Here is a 22,284-nt window from a genome sequence, read left to right as displayed (position 1 = left end):
TTTGGTTATGATAATGTTGTAGACTTTGAAGTTAGACAATTTGTTAATAATTATGCTTTTATCGTGTATTTGGCTAATTGGAAAATCACTTCCTAAGCAATAGTAGCTTTGTTAACCATTGAAGTTATGTATATGACATTTAGAGGGCATGTTGTTGAAGGTTGGATGTATGTATGACCTTAAGCTTTTGTGAAAAATACAAACAGTTATAAGAGTTAGAGTGTGATTTGTTTAGCCAAAGATTTATGTATCAAATACCACTTTTCAATCGTATTAAAGAGATTATAAAAAAAATATTCATGTATTCCATGGAGCCTAATATTAAATTTCTACAAAACATGAGAGTCTATGTCATATCCCGAAAAATATAAAAGACGATCCAAAAGACTTCTTCTCAGCAACAAATCTGGAAAGTTACTCTATATAAATTTTTTCTTGTAAATTATATTTGAGGAATACATTATTGATATCTAGTTGATAAAGAGTGCGAATAAAAGTCGACAAACAACTAGCCACTATGGAGATTAATATTAACACTAGTAAAAAAAACAACATTTAAACTCGCATAATAAGCCTCGGTTTAGGAGAAACCGAAGCCTATCAGAATGCGGTGGCATTTTTGTAATTCTGTCGAACTTATATGTATCGGTTCAAAGGGAACCGAGGCATATAAGTTGTATTACCTCGGTTGCAATTTTAACCGATGCCTAAAACCCTGAAAAATTCAACAGCTTTTCAGATCCTGCTTATTGCCTCGATTCTGTGGCAAACCGAGGCGTATAAGTTGAATGTAATTTCAAAAATGCCATTTTGTATTTTTCTTTTATTTATTTCTGAGGTGTATAAGCATCGGTTGCTTTGTTAACTGAGGCATATAGGCATTTATTGTCTCGGTTGCACGCAGAACCGAGGCATATAAGCTTCAGCCCTAATTTCAAAATTTTTAGCCCTTTTTCTCTTCTTTCTCTTCAAGCTACAACATTCTTCGCACCATTTCTCTTCACTGCTTCTTCACCGCCGCCCTGTCCATTTCTCTTCATCGTCGCCCTTTGCCGCAACTGTCGTTGTTCTCTCCACGGATTGTCGCCACCACCGCTGTTCTCTCCAAGGGTTTCCCCCACCAGCGTCGCCGCCACTCTGCCGCGAGTCACCGCTGTTCTTCTCCTTCATTCCCCTTTCTCTACAATTTCTCTACCCCTCACTCGGTAAGGTTCTGATGGGGTTCCGACGAGCTTAAACGACATCGATTAAATCTTCGCCGCGCTCCCCATTCGAGCTCACTGCTCATCATCCAGCATCGAAGCTCACACCCTCATCACCATGACAGATTCTAGTGAGCCTCGTCCAACAACAAAGGCTACGACTTCACCATGGCCACCAGTCTCCCCCGCGAGCGCCTCCCTGTCACGCTCCCACCAGATTCTGCATCTGTCAGCCCTAGGTCGCTGTTGCCATTTCCACTGAGACCCAACCACACCTTTTCAATCCTCTGTTCCGCGTTGCTCTGTGTCCGCGTCTTCCTCTCGTTGTCAGCCCGCCTCCGGTGAGCATCGGATCTCTTCCCGGTTAAAGGTAAGTGCAGCTCGCTTCGTTCCTTTTCTCTCGCTCTCTGTTTTGGTCCTTTGTTTTTTTCGATGAGAGTAAAAGGAAAGAGGGTTGGAGTTGAAACGGCCAGAAATGGTGTTGTTTCGGATGAGGGTGCTGATGAGGGAAGAAAGAAGGGTGAAAATAGAAAGATTGTTGGATCTGGGGCACGCGAAGCTTCTGTGTGTGTTGTGTATTGCTTTGTGGTGTATGTAGGAATTTCTGATATGTTGTTGTTCTTGCTGTGAACCCCCAAATGGCTGAGGATGACTGAGGATGGCTGAAAAAATTAAAAAAAGAATACGTTACTGCCTCGGTTACCTAAAAACCGAGGCATAATCCTATTCTTTTTGACTCGGTCCGTATCCAAGGCATAAAACCTACCATTTTTTACCTCGTCTGTATATGCCTCGGTTGTAGAACCGGTGCCTATAAGCAAAAGTAACCGGTGCCATTTTCTCTTACTGCACTATTGTAAACAATAGTGAACTACCACGAAACTTCAATTGAGACAACTTTGACAAAGAAGATTACCATTAGCAGTGGATGACGACCAACAATAGCAAACAACGACAGACTGCAGAGTTGAGCACGGATAGTGCCTACCTGCAACCCGACCCGCCGGATAAAACTGTACCTGCTACTCGACCCCAGTACCCGCGCGGTACTCATTTGAAAAGTACCCATGGGTATTTTAAAACCCGCGGGTAACCGCAAAATATAAAAAAATAATATTTTATACATTTTTAAAATAAGAGTACAATATATATATATATATAATATAGTATAAATTAAATTAAATATAAAATAAAATTTAATTTTAATTAAATTTAACCTAATAAAATATAATTTTATTTTATTTTTAATTAAAAAATATAAAAATTAATTTTATTTTTATTTTTGCGGGTAACGGATACCCGCGGGTTGGGTAGTATAGTACTCATACCCGACCAGTTTAGAAGCGGGTATTAAAATACTCGCTACCCGTTACCCGCGAGTAGTAAATATTCGTAGATAATAATTACCCGCGGATACCCGTGCCCGTGGATTTTTTTGCCATCTGTAACTGCAGGCCACCAATTCGTTATTGATGATAATTTAGTCCCTGCAGTTTGTCGTTGTTTGCTATTGTAGACCCCATTAGTTACTAATGAAAATCCAGTCCCTACAGTCTATCAATGTCTGCCACTGTTAGACGTCATCCGCTACTTATGGTAATCTTCTTTGTCAAAGTCATCATAGTTGAAGTTTCGCGGCAGTCCACCCATGTCCAATATTATTCTCCATAGTTGTTGTTAGTTGTTTGTCGACCTCTGTTCGCACTCTTTATTAACTGGATGTCAATAATGTATTTCTCAACAATGATTTGCAAGAAGAGGTTTAAATGGAGCAACCTCCTAGGTTTGTTGCTCAAGGGAGTCTTTTGGGTGATATTTCGTCTTTTATATTGTCCTCACAAATCATTAACAATTTGGTATCACTCGAGTACAGAAACATACATTCTCACTAAGTCTTTATTGATTATATTAGTAACAAGATTGGTATATGCGATTTGTATGCACCATTTTGTAGGGGAGTGTAAGATATATTATATCTAAGATAAATAAATATAGTTTATTTTATCTTTAGTTACTTTGTTATTATTCTTTATTTGTATTTTGGGCTTAGGTTATATTTTTTGTACTATAAATACAGTATCATATATGTATATTCAACCCAGAGGAGATTATTCTTATACATATTTTTTACTGTATTCAACAATATAAAAGAAAACCATGTCAAAATGTTTATAAATCTGAGTCTTAGAAACAAAATCTTGCTTTGTTGAACAATTTGAATTTATTATTTAATAAATAATTTATAAATAATTTTATTTAAAATTTACAATAAAATAAAGTGTTAAATATGTTTTTAGTTTTTAAATTTGATGTATATTGGAATTCATCATGATATATTTTGATCTCCAAATTAAAAAACGAATTAATATAGACTTTTTTAATTCAACATTATCAACTTTTTACGTGTATTTAAAATTAATATTTGAGTTAAAATTATTATTTGATGTAAACACCTTGAATATTGTCAAATTAAAAACAAATTCACGCATTTGAATTAGAAAAAATATATATTTATTTTCTAAATTTAAGAATCAAATTGTATCACATATTAAAATAATGACAGATTTTAATTTTATATCTAAATATAAAAGTTTAAATATACGGTTTATTTTATGTCGAATTATCTAAAATATAAAAAGATTTATCAGTATTTTTCAATTAGATATGTATAACGAGATAAGTTTTATTTTACCGAGACATATAACTATTATTATCTCAACCCATTTACATATTTAGTGATAGGAATTAAGGTTTTCTCTTCTAATTTCAAATAATTTTCCACATTCCAAGTAATTATTTCTTTTATTATTTGTTTTGGATTATTATTATTATTATATATTATTCCTAATAAATGAAAAAAAAAGTTTTTCGTATTTGACTTTTATTACATACGTGCATTGTTCTTTCTTTTACCTTTTTCAAAAAACTTCTTTTGACTATAACATGATCTAAACTGGTTTATGGTCAATGAGTTGAGAATATACAACTAATATAAATTATATAGAAAATAACAACATAAAGGAAAATAATAGTGTTAGATTCTATATATCTATTCAATTTTATATTTGTTTTTTCATTTTACTTCACATCAAATTTCTGCACTAATTTCATGTCAGCTTTCTTTATCCAATTTATATCAAATTTCTACTTCTCAAGTCCCACTCTCCAATTATTCAGTTCCTCCGCACGTTACTTTATTTTTATTTTAATAGTTTGATTATATGACAGTTTTTAATTTGATTAATTTTATGTGTTTGATTAATTTTTATTTTTATATTTATTTTTAACTTAATGAATATTTTTTTAAAAACTAAAGTAACTTTTTTATTAAATTAATATTATCACTATTTAAAAATATTACCTATTAAAATATAAGTCTATTAAGTGTCAAAATTTAAGTTATTTTTTATTTTAGAATATATTTTAAGTATAATTTTAATATATACACTTTCATATAAAAGTTAACCTAAGTTTTAAGTATAATTCAAAATTTCACACATTTTCAAACAATATTAATGTTAATTTAACAAAAGATATCACGTTTAATTTTTTTTTTATAAAAATAAAAGTTCAATTAGATTTTTTTTAAGGGTTAAATATGTTTTTCGTCCCTTAACTATCACACGATTTTGGGTTTAGTCCCTACTCGAAACTTTGATGGTTTTTAGTCCTCATAGTTTTAAAACTCTTACTATTAGTCCTTAAAATTGGACGACGTTAACTTTTAGTAGATGTGGCAAACGACGAGGCCACGTCTTATGCCAGCTTGCCTCTTCACTTTTTGCCACGTTGCTTTTCTTTTTATCTGGCCAATAAGAATCTGACACGTGTCAGCCCCCCTAAATTAGGGTTTTCCAGATTGGAAAACTTGCCTCTGCACCTCCGCCACGATTTTGCTCTTCTATCTTACGCCGTCATGAGCCAAGAACGCGAGAAGGGAAGGGTTGCACTCTTGTAGGTGGCAAATGGAGTTTCTACTGTGTTTTTGGATTTGCAGGTCTGTTGCAGGTGATGGCGCCTCTGGAGGACGGTGATGACGCGAGGGAGGATGTCGCGGCTTGCAAGGATTTTGCGCGTTGAAGGTGGCGTTGGTGGAGGATGGCGTCGCTGCAGGGGAGCTTGCGAGATGAAGGCGCGATGGCGGAGAGGCTTAGGCGATTTAGGGTTCGTCGCAGCACTCGCGATTTGGGATTTCGCTTGGCCGTGGTTCTCGATTGGTCGGAGCGAACTCGGTGTGCGTCTTCCGGCAAGGTGCGATTTGCGATTGGAGTTTCTCGCGTTTTCTGGTTTTGTGTGACTTTCAGGTGATTCTGGGAATGCCATGGATGCTCGCGTTTTCTAGAATGCCATGGAGCAGGTGTTGACGGCGCGAAACAGTGGACGTTGGCGGCCGTCTACTTCGCCGAAATGGGGATGATAACCCCTGCTTTTGGGTCGCGCCGAATCAGAGGAAGGGGAGACCAATCCTCACGACTCTGACCGGTTGTCGAGGACGGCGTCGGCGGTGACCATCCTGGTTTGTGGCTCGTGGAGGCTGGACTCTCTCAGGCGGTGATTGGCGAAGGAACGAGAGAGCTTCTCTCTCGCGCGGAGAAAAAGGCAAGGAGGGAGAAATCGACGCCACGACCGACAATGGCCCCAGTGGCGATTGGTGTCGCCGGCGACGCCTTGGACTGAGTGGAAGGTCCGGCACGGCGGCTGGTCTGATGGAGGCTAGGCTCTGCCGGAGAAGACGAACGAAGTTCTCAAGCACAAGCAACGTGGCAGAGAGTGAAGAGGCAAGCTGGCATAAGACGTGGTCTCGCCATTTGCCACATTTACTAAAAGTTAACGCCGTCCAATTTTAAGGACTAATAGTAAGAGTTTTAAACCTATGAGGACTAAAAACCATCAAAGTTTCAAATAAGAACTAAACCCAAAATCGTGTGATACTTAAAGGACAAAAAACATATTTAACCCTTTTTTTTAAATAAGATCCGAAACAAATTAAAGATATAAATATACGTAACAAATAATAATTAACCATTTAGAATTTATACGTTGAATATCTCTCTCCAACCTTTTACCGTGGAATTATTTCTTTTATGTTTAAGGACCTGCCTCCATTCTTTTTATATTTCGAGCATTTCTCTTCTCTGCTTTTATATTGAGATTTTTGGGCTACTTTTAGTCCTTAAATAAAATTAATTATATTATATCCTTACATATATTTTATTATGATATTAAACTTTTATTTATCTAAATTAATTGATAAAAAATAAAGTAAACATCCAATTTTATTTCTTGATATTAGTTATTTGTACGCATAAGATGAATAAATTGAATTTTTTAATATCAATTTAAAACATTATAAGTTTAAAACCTAACTCATTCCCATAAAATCGGCTTATAAGGTGAGATTTGCACCCTACTTATATATTATAATTTTTTCTTGTCTCTAGTCGATGTGAGACTTCCAATACACCTCTTTATGCTGAAGTATAAACATCTCGTGCGTGATAGTAGAAATTGGGTAGTCCAATAACGACCCGACAACGAGTGAAAATAGAAATGGCCACATAGAACTCGCTAGGTTAGACTCTAACCATGACTCTGATATCATATTAAGAAATAGACTTTAAGGGGTGAAGGAAATGTGTGGAAGTCCTACATCGACTAGATATAAGACAAAATTATAATATATAAGTGAGATACTAGCCTTACCTTACAAGCCGGTTTTGTGAGGTTGAGTTAGGCTTAAAAACTACTTTATAATAATATATATATATATATATATATATATATATATATATATATATATATTAGTTTTATTTTTACTTGTGTATTTTCTTCAATTTTGTTTGTTGAAATTAAAGAAAAACGTTTTTTTAAAATTCAGTTAAAAATAAAATAAAATTAAAAACAAATTGTTTTCTTTTACTTTTTTTATTAATTCTTATTTAACCTTTTAACCGTTTTGCAGAATAATAAAATGTTAATATTATAGACATTCTCATATTTTATTCTCACATCTCTTTTAATATTATTTTTTATTCTGATAAATTGGTAATACTCTCATTTTATATAATTATATTATAATTATTTTATTTTTATTTTTTATTGATCTTCCCTGCTGTTTCTTTTACTTATGTTCTTTAATCAAAGTAGTAAGTACCAACCAAACAAAAAAGTGCTTACTATACTGAGCAACTTCCAGCTCAGGCACAGCTCAAATCCAACACTCACTTTCTCTAAACCCATCACTCTCACACAACGCACACAAGAAATTACATAATATATGAATAAATTTATATTTATATGATACTGGTGTTAAAAAATATATAATTTGTATTTACTTATATTAATAATAAACACATAAGCATATATTTTTATTAATATATTAATAACTATATATATATATATAATATCAAATTTTATATATATATATATATATATATATATATATATATATATATGAGGTTTGCTAACTTGTGTACGTTTATTTTTCAGTTGGTATATGTATCATATAAAATATCGACTGAGTGGTTACAAACAACCAACCGGATATTTAAGTAATCTGTTTATATCTTATTCTGTTTATATTTTATTGGGCTTATCTCAGCTTAGGATCCATGAGGTAAATGATAAATACAAAGCCAGGGCCAAAAGCCAGATACGTTCCACTTACGCATTATTCACTCTACGCTACTCTCAAATACTCAATAGTGATAATCATTCACTAAATATTCAACCAAGAGCCGAGGCTCTTCAAATCACATGCCTAACTTGAGCGTCGGAGTATCTTTTGCAGGTACATCCTCCCTCGTCAAGAAGGAGACCGATCGGTTTGTGCCAACACCGATCGGCCAATAGCAGGAGTTTGGAAGCGAGCGAGCGGCCCAAACACGTCAGCAGGTTAGTCTTTCGGTCCCAAAAATATCTACCAAAACATTTTGGCGCCCACCGTGGGGCCGAGCGGCAAACCCAATGGTGACCACGAGGAGCATGGAGGAAGAACAACACACCAGAGATTTGATAGCGCAGATGCAGGCGCAGATACAAGCACAGGCCAGAACCATACAGGCATAGACGCAAGCACAACAAGAGACGCAACGAAGGCACGCAGAGGAAATTACAATATTGAGAGCAGAGCAAGGTCGTGCCGAACGGTCAGCTCAACACTCGGAGTCCACAGTCGAGCGGGATAACAACCATCACAATGATAACGATGGAAGTCGTAATCAGCAGCCATCTCGGCATACTGACCCGAACGGTCGGGGAAGAAGGGAACCATCCCCCTTACGAACCGATCGGCCCTCCAGTCTGCTCCCTTTTACTGCGATCATCATGCAAACTCCAATGCCAGAGAAGCACCCTCCTGTATTGGATAAGTATGATGGCTCGACAGATCCCGACAATCATCTCAGGATTTTCACCAATGCAATGGTGTTCTACACGGACAGTGATCCGGTTATGTGCAGAGCCTTCTCCTTATCACTCAAGGACGAAGCATTAGAATGGTATAACACTCTTCCCCCAAACACAGTGGATTGCTTCGCCACTGTGGAAAACCTTTTTAAAAGGCAATACGCCTCCAATCGTAATCAGGAAGTGACACCAGCGGAATTGGTAAATACTAAACAGGAAAAGGGAGAAACTTTGAAGGCCTTTATGAAAAGGTATATGGAAACTGCACGACGAGTTAAAGAGGTAAGTCAATCTTTTATCATCACCAATTTGCCTTCCTGTCTAAAACCAGGGTATTTTGCTGAAAAATTGTATGCACGACCGCCAAAAACAATGGAGGAGCTCCAAGAACGAGTAGCTGAATTCATCCGCATGGAGGATATGCGAATCTCACAAAGAAAGCGACAACAAGAAGCTGAGGCAAGTGAAGGTAGAAAGGACGGTAAACGACCGTTCGACAATAATGGTAAAAGTGGGGAGTTTTCCCGAACATTTAAATTTAATCACTATACAACCCTCAACACACCTAGGGCAAAAGTTCTTGAAGAAGCTTTAAACGCTGAACTTCTCACACTCCAAACAAAACCATCTCCAAGATACGCAGATGAAAGGAAGAGCTGTCATTTCCATCAGAATCGTGGGCATACTACAGAAGAATGCATTACGCTCAAAAACGAAATAGAACGTCTCATTCGGGCAGGACACCTCCGTAAGTACATACAAGAAGCAAGAAGAAGTCCCGAACGAACGTATCGGAAGAACGAACGAAGGCGAGACTATCGCAGTCCCAGTCGTCATCGTGAACGATCGGTTCGTGGAATTATAAACTGAAGAGAGAAACTCCAACCTCTATTAATGTCATATTTAAATTCTTGATTTAGACTCTTGTTATTTTCTTAAACTTTCATTATGAAATAATAAAACCGAGCAATTCACGCTCGAACATTAGTTACCAGTTTCGTTCAAGAATTTCGTAGTCAACACTAAAGCTCAAGTCCGAGACGAGCGGTAAATCCCGCTCGGCAGAGAGGTAATGCCCTCTCAAAGCCGAACGGTAAAGCCCGTTCACTAGGAAGCACTCCTAGATAAAAGCAGAGAGGTAAAGCCCTCTCAAAGCCGAACGTAAAGCCCGTTCACTAGGAAGCACTCCTAGATAAAAGCAGAGAGGTAAAGCCCTCTCAAAGCTGAACGGTAAAACATGTTCACTAGGAAGCACTCCTAGATCAAAGCAGAGAGGTAAAGCCCTCTCAAAGACCAAACGGTAAAGTCCGTTTACTAGGAAAAAGTCCTCGGCTAAAGTTGAAGACCGAGAGGTAAATTCCTCTCGGTTCCTGGGGAAGGACGAGCGGTAAATCACGCTCGGTTAATGTCGAAGGTCGAGAGGTAAAACCCTCTCGGTTATTGTTGAAGACCGAGAGGTAAATTCCTCTCGGTTCCAGTTGAAGGACGAGCGGTAAATCCCGCTCGGTTGATGTCGAAGGTCGAGAGGTAAAACCCTCTCGGTTAATGTTGACGACCGAGAGGTAAATTCCTCTCGATTCCAGTTGAAGGACGAGCAGTAAATCCCGCTCGGTTGATGTCGAAGGTCAAGAGGTAGCACCCTCTCGGTTAACGTTGAAGACCGAGAGGTAAATTCCTCTCGATTCCTATTGAAGGACGAACGGTAAACTGCCCTCGTTTGTCTTTACATGGAAAAAGTTATAAAACGAACTCTCTTCAACCACCAACAGGAGCGGTAGGAGCTCTCCAATACAAAATATAGCCTCCCTCAAACTCATAAGTCCTATAGTTAACCACGGCTCAAGCCGTACGCTTAACTCGGACTTGGGGGGCATAATGTATCATATGAAATATCGACCGAGTGGTTACAAACAACCAACCGGATATTCAGGTAATCTGTTTATATCTTATTCTGTTTATATTTTATTGGGCTTATCTCAGCTTAGGATCCATGAGGTAAATGATAAATACAAAGCCAGGGCCAAAAGCCAAGTACGTTCCACTTACGCATTATTCACTCTACGCTACTCTCAAATACTCAACAGTGATAATCATTCACTAAATATTCAACCAAGAGCCGATACTCTTCAAATCACACGCCTAACTTGAGCGTCGGAGTATCTTTTGCAGGTACATCCTCCCTCGTCGAGAAGGAGACCGATCGGTTTGTGCCAACACTGATCGGCCAATAGCAGGAGTTTGGAAGCGAGCGAGCGGCCCAAACACGTCAGCAGGTTAGTCTTTCGGTCCTAAAAATATCTACCGAAACAGTATATTTTTATAATGTATATAAGATTTTAGTAGACAAAAATACCCTCATATATTATGGATTATAAGTTTTAAGGTCAAGGGTATTTGAATAATTTTCATTTTCAAAACAAAAAAAAACAAGAAACCCTCAAACTCTTACTCATCTCCCCATTCCTTTCAACCCTTTCTCTTTCATTTCTCTCACTCCAACATTTTCTCTGTCATCCTATGGTAGCCCCAACTGAAAAAAATCAGAAACACTATTAAACAATCTTACAAAAAATGATTTTATAATGAGTTTTTATTTTATAATTTTTGTCTTATCTAATTTTCACAAACATAATGACATATGAAAGAATTGGTAATTGACTTGGAAAAAATCAGAAATACTCGTTGTTAAACAATTTTTTACAAAAAATGATTTTATAAGTTTTCATTTTATAATTTTTGTCTTATCTAATTTTATCCAATTTTCACAAGCATATGACATCAAAGGAATTAGTAATTGGCCTGGAAAAAAAAAATCAGAAATACTCATTGTTAAACAATTTCTTACAAAAAATGATTTTATAATGATTTTTCATTTTATAATTTTTGTCTTATCTAATTTTCACAAGTATAATGACATCTGAAAGAATTGGTAATTGGTCCGAAGGGTTTTTTTAGAGATGATGATTCAACATCTGCAGATGATAAAATTGGAGAGGTTAGTGAAGATGATGAAATTCAAGAGATCTTGAATGAACTTTGCTTGAAGGTGAATATGTCCATGACTCAACTCTTTACAAAGACAAATTGTTTAACGACGAATGTTTCTAATTTTTTCACTTGGGCTACCGTAGAGATGACAGAGAAAATGTTAGAGTGAGAGAGATGAAAGAGAAATGATCGAGAGAAATGAGGGAGGTGAGTAAGGGTTTGGGAGTTTCTTGTTTTTTTTTTAGTTTTGAGAATAAAATTATTCAAATACCCTTGACCTTAAAACTTAGAATCCATAATATATGAGCGTATTTTTGTCTACTAAAACCCGATACACATTGCTAAAATGTACCAATTGAAAAATAAGTGTACGCAAGTTAGCAAACATATATATATATATTTATAGTTATAGTTATAGTTATAGTCATATTTAAATTATATAAATGTTTTCGAAGAGGTTAACGAGAAATATACGATATAAATATCTTTTCAGCAAAATATATAACTATTACAGCAATAGAACTATTATGTGTGATGAAAAACTTCTCATATTATATTGAATTCTGTTTATCGCAAATAATACACAAGTGGAGATTCTCCTTGTAAAATATCATTAAATAAATGCTTTTGCAATATAAAAAAAGAAACATGTAAATTCAAAGTTGCAATTGCTCCAAGCATGATTCTAAGGTTTTCCAAGATTACCTCAACTATATTAATATTTCCCCCAATTTAGTGCACACAAACAAGTCTTGAGTTTATACGAAAATTTATATTTAAAAACATTGAATTGAATTGATTTTATTTTAAATTATTTTATTTTTTAAATTTTTTGTTTAGATAAGGTAATTTAAATTTAGTAAATTTTAATGTTCTTGTTTGGATAAGGTAATTTTAATTTAGTAAGGTTGAGTTCATGCAAGGTTGGGCTGAATCAATATGAATCCAAGTTAATCCAAGTCAATTGAAGTCCAGGTCGAGTCATTCGGTATAGACCTAACTTCAGTCAAGTAGGTTTAGGCCTTAGTTAAGTTGTGTTAGTTTGGACTCAAATCGAATCAAGTTGACATAGGTTAAGGTTGAACTAAATTGGCTCAAGCATAGGTTGAACTGAATTAGCTCATCCCAAAGTCTAGTCGGGTTAGTCCAGACCTAGATCCAGCCGAGCCAATTCCAATTTAGGTTAAGTCAAGTTGGTTCGACCCATGTTGAGGCAAGCTCATATTCAATTGAGTTAGGTCAAGTCCATGCTTACCTGAGTTAGGGTCCAAACCAGGTTGAACCAAGTCTACATGGACCCAAGTCAAATCAAGTTGGTAAGGTTGTTTGAGTCAAGTCAGTTTGTGTCGGATCAAGTCAGTTTGTGTTAGCATAGGCCTGATCGATCCAAAATGTATTCTTCTTTGGCATTGTTCATATTCTTTTTATTTGTTGAGTTCTCATTCTACATCATCCATGTAAATGCTTTGTAAAATTTGGTTATGGGATAAGAATAATGTTAATAGAATGAGATCAAACTTTACTTATATATTTGTAGTATATATATAATAAACATTTCAATACTAGCAATTCATTTGAATAATAACTAGTTTGAATAACAATTACGATAAAATAATGACTTGTATAAAGGTTACTTTGAATAATATATTAAAATAATGCTTTTAGTTAATCATGCTACATAACATTTGGGATCTTTGATTTATGTTAGTGTAATTCCTAATTTATCTATGAATAAGATCTTCCTTTTTGCAAATTTTTCTTTGTATGTCTAACCTTCAAAATATCATTTATGTCTTACTCATCCTCTCTTTATGATGCTTGTTTATTATGTTGAATTATACATTCTCAGAAGCATTTTAGTCAACTTATCTTTTTTTATTTCTTTTTGTTGTCTTTTTTCATTTGACATACCAAAGTTGTCGTCGATTCTTCATCATAAATTGTTGATGTATTAGGATAGGAAAATGACTAGGACAACTTTATAAAATAAATCTTTACTCTTTTTGAATTGCCTTTGTTAATAAATCTTTGTAAAAAGGTTGATTATTCAAATAATGTCATTTGAGTTTTAATAAAAGGAATCTTTACTCTTTTCATTCATCCTCATTTAAGGTTCAACTTTTCCTCTTTTATAAGGCTTGTGAGTGACACCCAACAAAATTGCTAACAACAAAATGAATCCTAGTCTACCACCCTTTTGATCTTGACAATAATTGTTGTTAATCAATATTGTATTTATAGTAGTTGGTAATTTTCAACTAAATACTTTTTTTTTCACATTCATGTTTGAAATTGGATTGACCGATGAGTTGAGTCATGATTGAATTAAAATAATATCCTCTTTCAAATACCATTTGATACATTAACTTTTGTTGTCACTATTTCATGTTTTGTTGAGTGTAGTATAACTAAGTTTAGTATAAAAAATTATAAAACTTGAGTATATATTGACTAGGATGGGGATTAAGATTATTTATTAGATAGAACTACTTTAATAGTATTCATTGTAGGTCTATAACATGACTGTTGAAATTTTGAGATCAATTAATTATTTGAGCTTGATAGAGTTGGATGGTTTTACATATGATTGATTGTGAAGTTATTTGGTAGTGTAGAAAACACAAGAAAATTGGGCCAATATTTAGAATTACGAGCACAAGATGGATAATTTTTCATGTGATAATTAAAAAAATCATTGATCCATTTCATAAACAATATGAGATAGAAAATTCAAATAATAAAAATAAATTAAATAAAAAAGAGAAAATTGATAAGTTGAAAAAGGAAAAAGTAAAATGAAAGGCAAAAAATAGCTAAATAGAAAATTAAAACAATATATACAATGAAAGGGAGAGAAAATTAAAACAATATATATAATAGAAAATTAAAACTTTTAAGAATAAATGGATATAAATTTGAACTTGTAACTTCATATAACCTTGAGCAAGTATTTATAACATTGTAAATTTAAATAATTAGTATAATAATATAAATGTCATAGGTAACATTACAATGAAATATAAACAATGTTCTTATTATATATATGTTATTTTTGTTTGTGGTGGTTTAATTTTGGGTCTCAATACACTTTTTAGGTTGCATTATGGTTTTTTTTCCAAATTATTGGGAGATACAACATCAATGAGACTTGAGCTCAACCATATAAGAGATTGACATTACTCTCTATCCAAAACCTTAAGACAATGGATTAATGGGTCTTCACCTTTATATGCTATTGCACTTTCTCATTTCTACCCAATGTGAGATTTTGACTCACACTTGGATTCTCAACAAAACAAACATATTTCTTCCAACAAAGAATGTATGTAAGTTTTAGCCTTATTGTCCTAATCACGAGTTTAGTTTCTTCTCCTACATTGTTTTCTTGTAAAGTCCTCATCTCATCTCTAAAAATGGTTAAGATTGGAGTAACTAAAGAAAGTGCAATGAACTCTTAATCTTGTTATTTACAATCTATGTAAAGGAGTAGTGGTGAAATCTAAAACATTTTCTTCACATCTATGACGAAAAGTTTGTGTAATAAACTTTGAACATTTTATTTCATAACATTTCTATGTAGACACAATTGTTTCAAATGTTCATCCATCCTTCCATTCTTAGGTTTTCCCAATATCTTTACCTCGTGTGTTACTTGAAATCCTTAATTATCTCAAATACTTCAAACTAAGGCCACCTATAAAGATTCAATCCATCAATGAATAACATATTCAATCTTTCCTGTGATCTAGTATCGAGAATAGTATATTCAAACTAAGACCACCTAAAGATTAAATCCATCCATGAAACATATTCAATCTTTCTTATGATTTAGTATCGAGAATAACATATTCAAACTAAGGTTTTCTATAAAGATTCAGTTGATACATGAATAACATATTCAATCTTTCTTGTGATCTAGTATTGAAAAAATTATAAATTTTTTATGTTACGAATGAGATATATTTATATTTAAAGGTGTTTTAAACCTAAGCAAAATACACAATTAGTTAACAACAAGTCATCCATAAAAAAAAAGTCCAAAGTTTTCCTAAAAATAGAAAAAATTAACAAAATACTTTATACCAATGAATGAATTTGATATAACAAATATTTTGAAATGTTACACCAACAATAAATGAATTCCACAAGTTTGAAAAAAATAATCAAATATGAACATGTAGATAAACGAGAACCTTCACATTAGAGAAGATACATCTTTCAAACTTTCTTAAATCTTTAAATTAAAATCAAATATTAGAAAATTAAGTCTAAAATAAAACTTAAAACATTAATTTCATCTATTCGTGAAGACCTTTTTACACAAATGGTATAAAGTATAGGAATTAAACTATAACATTTATTAATATAAGCATTTAAACTAATGTATATTGGAGATGAAATTTATATTTAATTATTTTTTGTTTGGGGTTTTTGTAATCATATAAACATGATGTTAAAAAGACAAGAATGTGTAAGAAAGTTAATGTATTAAAAAAAACAAGAGTTCAATAACATGAATATGTATCTTCTTAAATAAAATAGATACACATGAACGGTTAAAGATAAACAAATTTAATTCATACTCCACTATTTTGTGCGTACATATTTCCACCTCAAAGAGGAGTTAAACTCCAATAAAATGAAACTGTTAGTTTTTTTTTCGGTTTAATCCCTAAACACAAATTATTTGGTTACAAAATTACATAAAAACAAATTGTGTTTGTAATTAAATCATATATGGATGTTGAAAATTCAAATCAATCAAGAATAATAAAACTAATCAAAACACTAAGTGCATAATACGTGTTAGTAATACCATCATCATATAAATATACATAATTGAATGAATTTAAAAACAAATCATAAAATTAATTAAAATTTAATTATACTCATTTTAATCTTAACCATTGAAAAACGATCAATGATTTATTTTTACTATTCTTATTTCTAACTAAATGTTGTGAAATCTACACAAGTTGGTGGAGACAAATAACAAAACTAAATTGTTCTTGTTCTATCACAAATAAAACTATAAAATTTCATTCCCCCTTGAGTATTACTAAAGAATCTTCCATTGAAATTTATAAAATGTTTACTTGTAACCTAAACTTCTTTATCATGTTTTTTTGGTTGATTATCCCATTTTGAAAAATAAGATATGGAAAGAGCAATAATGATATCAGTCTTCTAAACATCAAGCTCGAAATGAAAAATTGGTGCCCCAAATGAACCCAAATCACCAAAAATGATATCATCATTTTCAGTATAGATGTCTGGTCCTTGACTCTCAAAAATTGTTTGAATGTCTTCTGGGAATGTGCGACGAGAAGGATTTGACTCTGTAGATTGTGCTACATGCTCTGTTGTGTTCTCATCAGTGATTGAACCATGTTCATGTGAAACAAATCCTAGTTCAATATCGCCATTAGAGTTTACATTTTCATTTATAGCAACATTTTTGTGCTCTTCTTCACTTTTAGGACCTGGCCAATTGATATAACGGCTCACGTCAAAGTTTGTAACAGCATTAGCTCCTCTGTATTCTATGGCTGCCATGTCATATGCTGCTGCTGCCTCTTCTTGTGTAGCTGCAAATATAACATGAAAATTTTAAAATCTAAATCAATTTAAGTTAAATATATTTTTGGCTCTTTAACTTTCAGTAAAAATCGGAATTAGTGACTCTTCAAAATTTTGGTCTAATTTAGTCTCACATCTTTAGAAGTACGTGAATTTAATCTTTTTAACCAAATTTTGTTAAGTTTATTTAAGGTTTTAAATGTGTTTCTCAACTAACATTGAATAAAAAATGTGTCAAACAATGTAAACAACTCAAATGCTATCATGAAATACATTTGAAACATCAAATAAACTTAATAAATTTGGGTTAAAAAGACTAAATCTATCCATTTATAAAATTAAAGAACTAAGTTAGACCAAAGTTTCTAAGAGAGACTAATTCTAATTTTCACAAAAAAATTAAGGAAAAAAAACATATCTAACCTAATTAATTTTAGAAACTTAACTTTTTGAGATTATATTTACGTGTATTTATATATTGTAAATTAATTTTATCTTTAGTACACATGAAATCCTTAAGATAAAGTAAGTTGAAAATATATTAAAAATTAGATATTAAACTTTTCAGAAATAATACTTTAATATATATATTTTTTTTACCTTCATTTAATACTACTATTTTTTTAAAAAATACAAAAAATCATTTTTTTTATAACTACTTGATCTTTATAATGGGTGTAAAATAAATATAAATATATATCATTATATTGTTACTCTAAACTTTATATTTAATTAGGTAAGGAACAATAGCAGTTAAAACCTAAGGTACAATTTTGACATAATGTGTTGAGACATATGCCCGTGTCACTACCAAACTTATGATATTTCTTCTTCTTTCGGTTTGGTTTAGAATAAAAAAGAACAGGGAAGAATGATGTCACTCTTAAATAGCTTTATTAAGCAGTTGGAGTTTGGTGATCTATATTGCAACCAATGTGATTTGATTGCATATTTTGACCTTTATATTTGTTATGCGGGACCTCTTGAAATGAAGTAGGTATTTTCTTGTTAGAATTACAAACAATGGTCAAATACAATTTCAAAATTTCATATTAAAGATGCATGTAAATGCATTTAAATGTAAAGACCATATGCTTCGTTGTAAAGATGGGAATTGCACATAAAAATCATTAATTAAAATAGACACAAACACCTTTTTTTCTCTTTTTTACAATTATGAGTCATACCTAATCTAAATATTAGATCATAGTCTAAGAAAATTACCATATGTTCCAAGATACAGGTATTTGTTGCCCAAGACCCTTCCAATTCGAGCTTCCCATCTTCCATTATGGTGGTGTCTAATCATTTTAAACAAAAATTCAGACTATTTTTCATCAATCTAACTAACTATATATATACAGAGAAATAATGGTTCAGTAACGTGCTTTTAAAACACATTACAAAAATAAAATAATTATAAAAAAATAAATTTTTGTATTTAAAAAAAATACAATAAAAAATTAAAAAAACAGTGTCAAATGAAGGTATAAATTTATGTGTGTTGAAATATCATTTTTCTATATAAAGAGAAAAAGGGGATGAGTGAGAAAGTTTATGTTTATGAAAATTAACTTAAAAGTTAGAGACATTGAAAAACTTGTTTGGTATATATGATTATAATTTCACACTTATTGTATTTTACATAATTGATCTTTAAAATATGAAATTTTAATAAATGTCCACAACTAATGGTGAGAATTCACTACTCTTTTAGCACAAAAATATTGTTCAATAATTATAAATGTACATTTTAATTTTTCTTATATTTATTTTGCTTTTTGTATTTTTCTTCTCTCCCGAGGGAATCCATCTAAAATGGGATATTTTGTTAATTTTATTTTTCCTAATTGCCTCCCAGAATATTGGATACTACCTGCAAACTAACTCATTTATTGTACTTCAAAAGAAATAATATTTTATATAATTTACACTATTTATCCTTTCCCCTATCAATAGACTGACTTTTATTCAGCTACTCCCTTTAATTTCTTTTAGAACTGATACAATTACCACATTTATATATTTTAAAAATATAGTATATATATATATTAAAATGTGACGAAACCTAGTATTTTCCAAACAAAACAGAGCAAGGTTGGAATACCTTGCTACACCTCGGTATTTTGAAACTCCTCGAGAAAATCCACTGCTTTTTCTGCAAAATGAAAATTGAATATAATAAGAAACAACTTCAACAGTTCCAAAAATAAAGAAGACAGAGAAAAAGCTTCGGAAATGCATTATCATGTGTAGAAATTAATGTAATTAATAACTGAAAATCAACCTTCTCAAGGATCCAATGTATTCTTCTTTCGATTGACCCTCCATTTCCTTGAGCTTCTCCTCATAATTTGTTAACTGTGACCAAAAACATTGATTGATCAAATCTGATGTATGAACAACAAACCTTTGTTTATCGAAACATCATTTGAAGCAAAGGTGAGAAAAATAATACTGGGAAATTGAGAATGGTATCTTGGCCCCAGTACTTCAATGCTGCCAAATCATAAGCACGCGCCGCGGCTTCTTCATCATCATACGCCCCTAACAAAGTCGATCGCAATCAATTTTCAATGCCAAAAATTAAGGAAGAAAAAAACAACATCAATGAAGGTTACCATGACTCATATCATACCTAGATACACTGCATCCACCGAGTTGTTTTCCATTGCCGGAACACAATCAACATGACAACATAAATCATGTGAAGAAAATCAGAAAGAGAGAGAGAAGTGATAATGAAGAGATGAAATTAAAAAAGCAGCAAACCTTGTCTTCCTTTCTTGCTCTGCGATTCATTCCAACAGTTTTTGTCCCAGAGATGAGCCTCATACCGACCAGTCCAACGATGTCTGAAAAAAAAAACCACATGCATGCAAACAAACTCATCAGCCATTAGAGGAGAAGACAGCATTATGAAACACGGGAAAGAGCTAAGAAAGAAAACGAAAAAAGAAAAATGTCAGAGACATAGATCTGGATTGATGAGTAGACAGTGAGAAGTGTTGTTATAGTTATAACCTTGTGACACCCCTATAGATTGAACTTCGTTGTGGTGGTGAGTCTCTCGGAACGGTTTTGCGTGTGCGTTTTGCAGTGTTGTTGTTGGTGTCAGTGTTCTTGAGGGTTTTCTGCGATTTTCTGGCCATGAAAACTCAGCAGAGAAGAGAGGACCACTGCAGTGCATACAGTTCGAGAGGGTTATAAATATGACTAAGTCATCCAATAAAAAAGGCATTAATTAATAGAAATAGTGAGGGAATGAAAAAGTAGGTTTATTCTTTATTTCTCCCATAAATAAATTATATAATTTAATAATATATTTATTCACATTTTATTTTCCTTTTTATTGTTGATACAGTAGCGGTTAGTGGTTGAACACACAGATTCTTCAGGATGGAAAGGAGTAATAATCTCTAACACTTCATTAATACTTTTTCTGTATTTTACTTTTCTATCATATCATTAATGCTTTCATAAACTTTTTCATCAATTCTTACATTTTTTAATAAGTTAATATTATTGAGTTTTTGTAATTATATTTTTCACTGTAACACTGCTTCTGGTTGGGTAACCTATTCTCTTTTAAAGAATGAAAAAAAAAAAGTCAATGCGGTTACACGAAACGTAGGCAGTTAGTTTAGCTAACATAATCAATGAATTGCAACAATATTTTCTAATTAATTTTTATATCATAAGAAAAATACTATTTTTGAAGATTTGTAAGTAAAAGTTATATTTTTTATTTTTGGAAAATAATTCTCTTTTGACCATTAAATTTAAAAAATATTAGATTAAATTAGTTTTTTGTTTTTAAGTTCTTATAAACAAATTATATTTCATATTTAAATTAAATAATAAAATATTTAGTTCTTACGTTTTATAAAAGTCATATAAGCTATCTATCTAACGATCTAACAAACAGACGATTCCTATGATTGACCTATTAAGGTGGTGTAGAGATGAAAACTTCTTTAAGATAGAAGAACAAAATACTTTATAATTTAAGAATTATATATATTAATTTGGAAAACTACTTTCTTTTTAAGTTTAAGAGATTAAAACTAAATGTATCTTAAATTTGAAAAAAAAATTCTTACAAATAAGTTTTTTTTATCACCTTTGTTTTTTTTGCACATTTTGAATGTACTGCTTTTGTTTTTTTAAGGATTATGATGTTTATATTTGCAGTAGATTTTGTAAGTTTTTGTTCTTTTTGTTGTTCTGACTAACTTAAATAATTCAGTTTTGGACGGAAAACGAAAAAAAAAAAGTGTTGCTTTTTATTGTGGCTGTCTCTAAGCTAGTCCATTATACTTTTGTCTCACTGTTCTTACTTTCATGATTGTAATCATTTTGATAAATTGCAATAACCCTTTTTGAAAATTTTCAAATTCTATATAAAATTTCTGTTTGTTTTTTAATTTTTATCATCTCTAAGGGATATAACATTATATTTAAGGTTACTCATACTGTGCTGTAAGTGTTAGTGTAAAAAGAGAGTATAGGAAAAACTATAAAAAGAAAACACTTAAATTGTTTTTGTGTGAATTGGAGCTTTGTTTATTTAGATTGTAAATGTAATTTTATTTTTCAAATTTAAAATACATAAGATTTAAAAAAAAAATGCAGCAATTGATATATTTATAAGTGCATATAAGTCACTATCGTTGAGTAGACATTGCTTTTTGCAGTCCGGAAATTAATCATAACTCGACCATGTTTTTATTGTTTTTATTTTGGTCGGTATATTATTATTATTATTATTAATTCTAGAAGAATTTATATTTTTCTTTGAAAAGAATTTATCAGTGGGTGAATACAAACAATTGTTGTATCCTAGCTAAAATCTTCAAACATCTTAATACAAAATCTCAAAATCTTAAAGTCTATGAAATCTAAATAGATCTTAATATTATTTTTTGTTAATGAATCCACACTTAATTAGCATAAAATTATATAGATTGATGGCCAATTAGTTTATTCTGAAGACATACTCCCACACAAATGCACACTATTAAAATATAAAATCTTAAATATTTGTTTTAAATTGTAATAAATACTATGTCACAACAATAAAATAATTTATGTATTCAAATAACAC

The 22,284-nt window shown here is 32.1% G+C and overlaps 2 protein-coding genes across 2 annotated transcripts; one reads left to right on the top strand and one right to left on the bottom strand.

Annotated features, from left to right (window-relative positions):
- The first annotated feature begins 8,540 nt into the window (after window positions 1-8,540).
- LOC108336669 (uncharacterized) lies at window positions 8,541-9,479 on the top strand. Its single transcript, XM_017573138.1, has one exon. The coding sequence runs from the start codon at window positions 8,541-8,543 to the stop codon at window positions 9,477-9,479; it is 939 nt and encodes a 312-aa protein (XP_017428627.1).
- Window positions 9,480-16,651: 7,172 nt separating this feature from the next.
- On the bottom strand, window positions 16,652-20,382 carry LOC108337702 (AP2-like ethylene-responsive transcription factor At1g16060). Its single transcript, XM_017574276.2, has 8 exons — window positions 20,202-20,382; window positions 19,950-20,032; window positions 19,816-19,824; window positions 19,636-19,724; window positions 19,465-19,538; window positions 19,285-19,335; window positions 18,402-18,478; window positions 16,652-17,185 (listed from the first exon to the last, which is right to left on the bottom strand). Exons 1-8 carry the CDS (start codon window positions 20,327-20,329, stop codon window positions 16,785-16,787), a joined length of 912 nt encoding a protein of 303 aa, XP_017429765.1. The 5' UTR covers window positions 20,330-20,382; the 3' UTR covers window positions 16,652-16,784.
- Window positions 20,383-22,284: the final 1,902 nt, after the last annotated feature.

The sequence above is a fragment of the Vigna angularis genome, chromosome 7 (assembly GCF_016808095.1).
Source record: "Vigna angularis cultivar LongXiaoDou No.4 chromosome 7, ASM1680809v1, whole genome shotgun sequence".
Taxonomy (NCBI): Eukaryota; Viridiplantae; Streptophyta; class Magnoliopsida; order Fabales; family Fabaceae; genus Vigna; species Vigna angularis.
The sequence above is the reverse complement of the archived record's forward strand: the minus strand, read 5'-3'. Positions and strand labels throughout refer to the sequence as shown.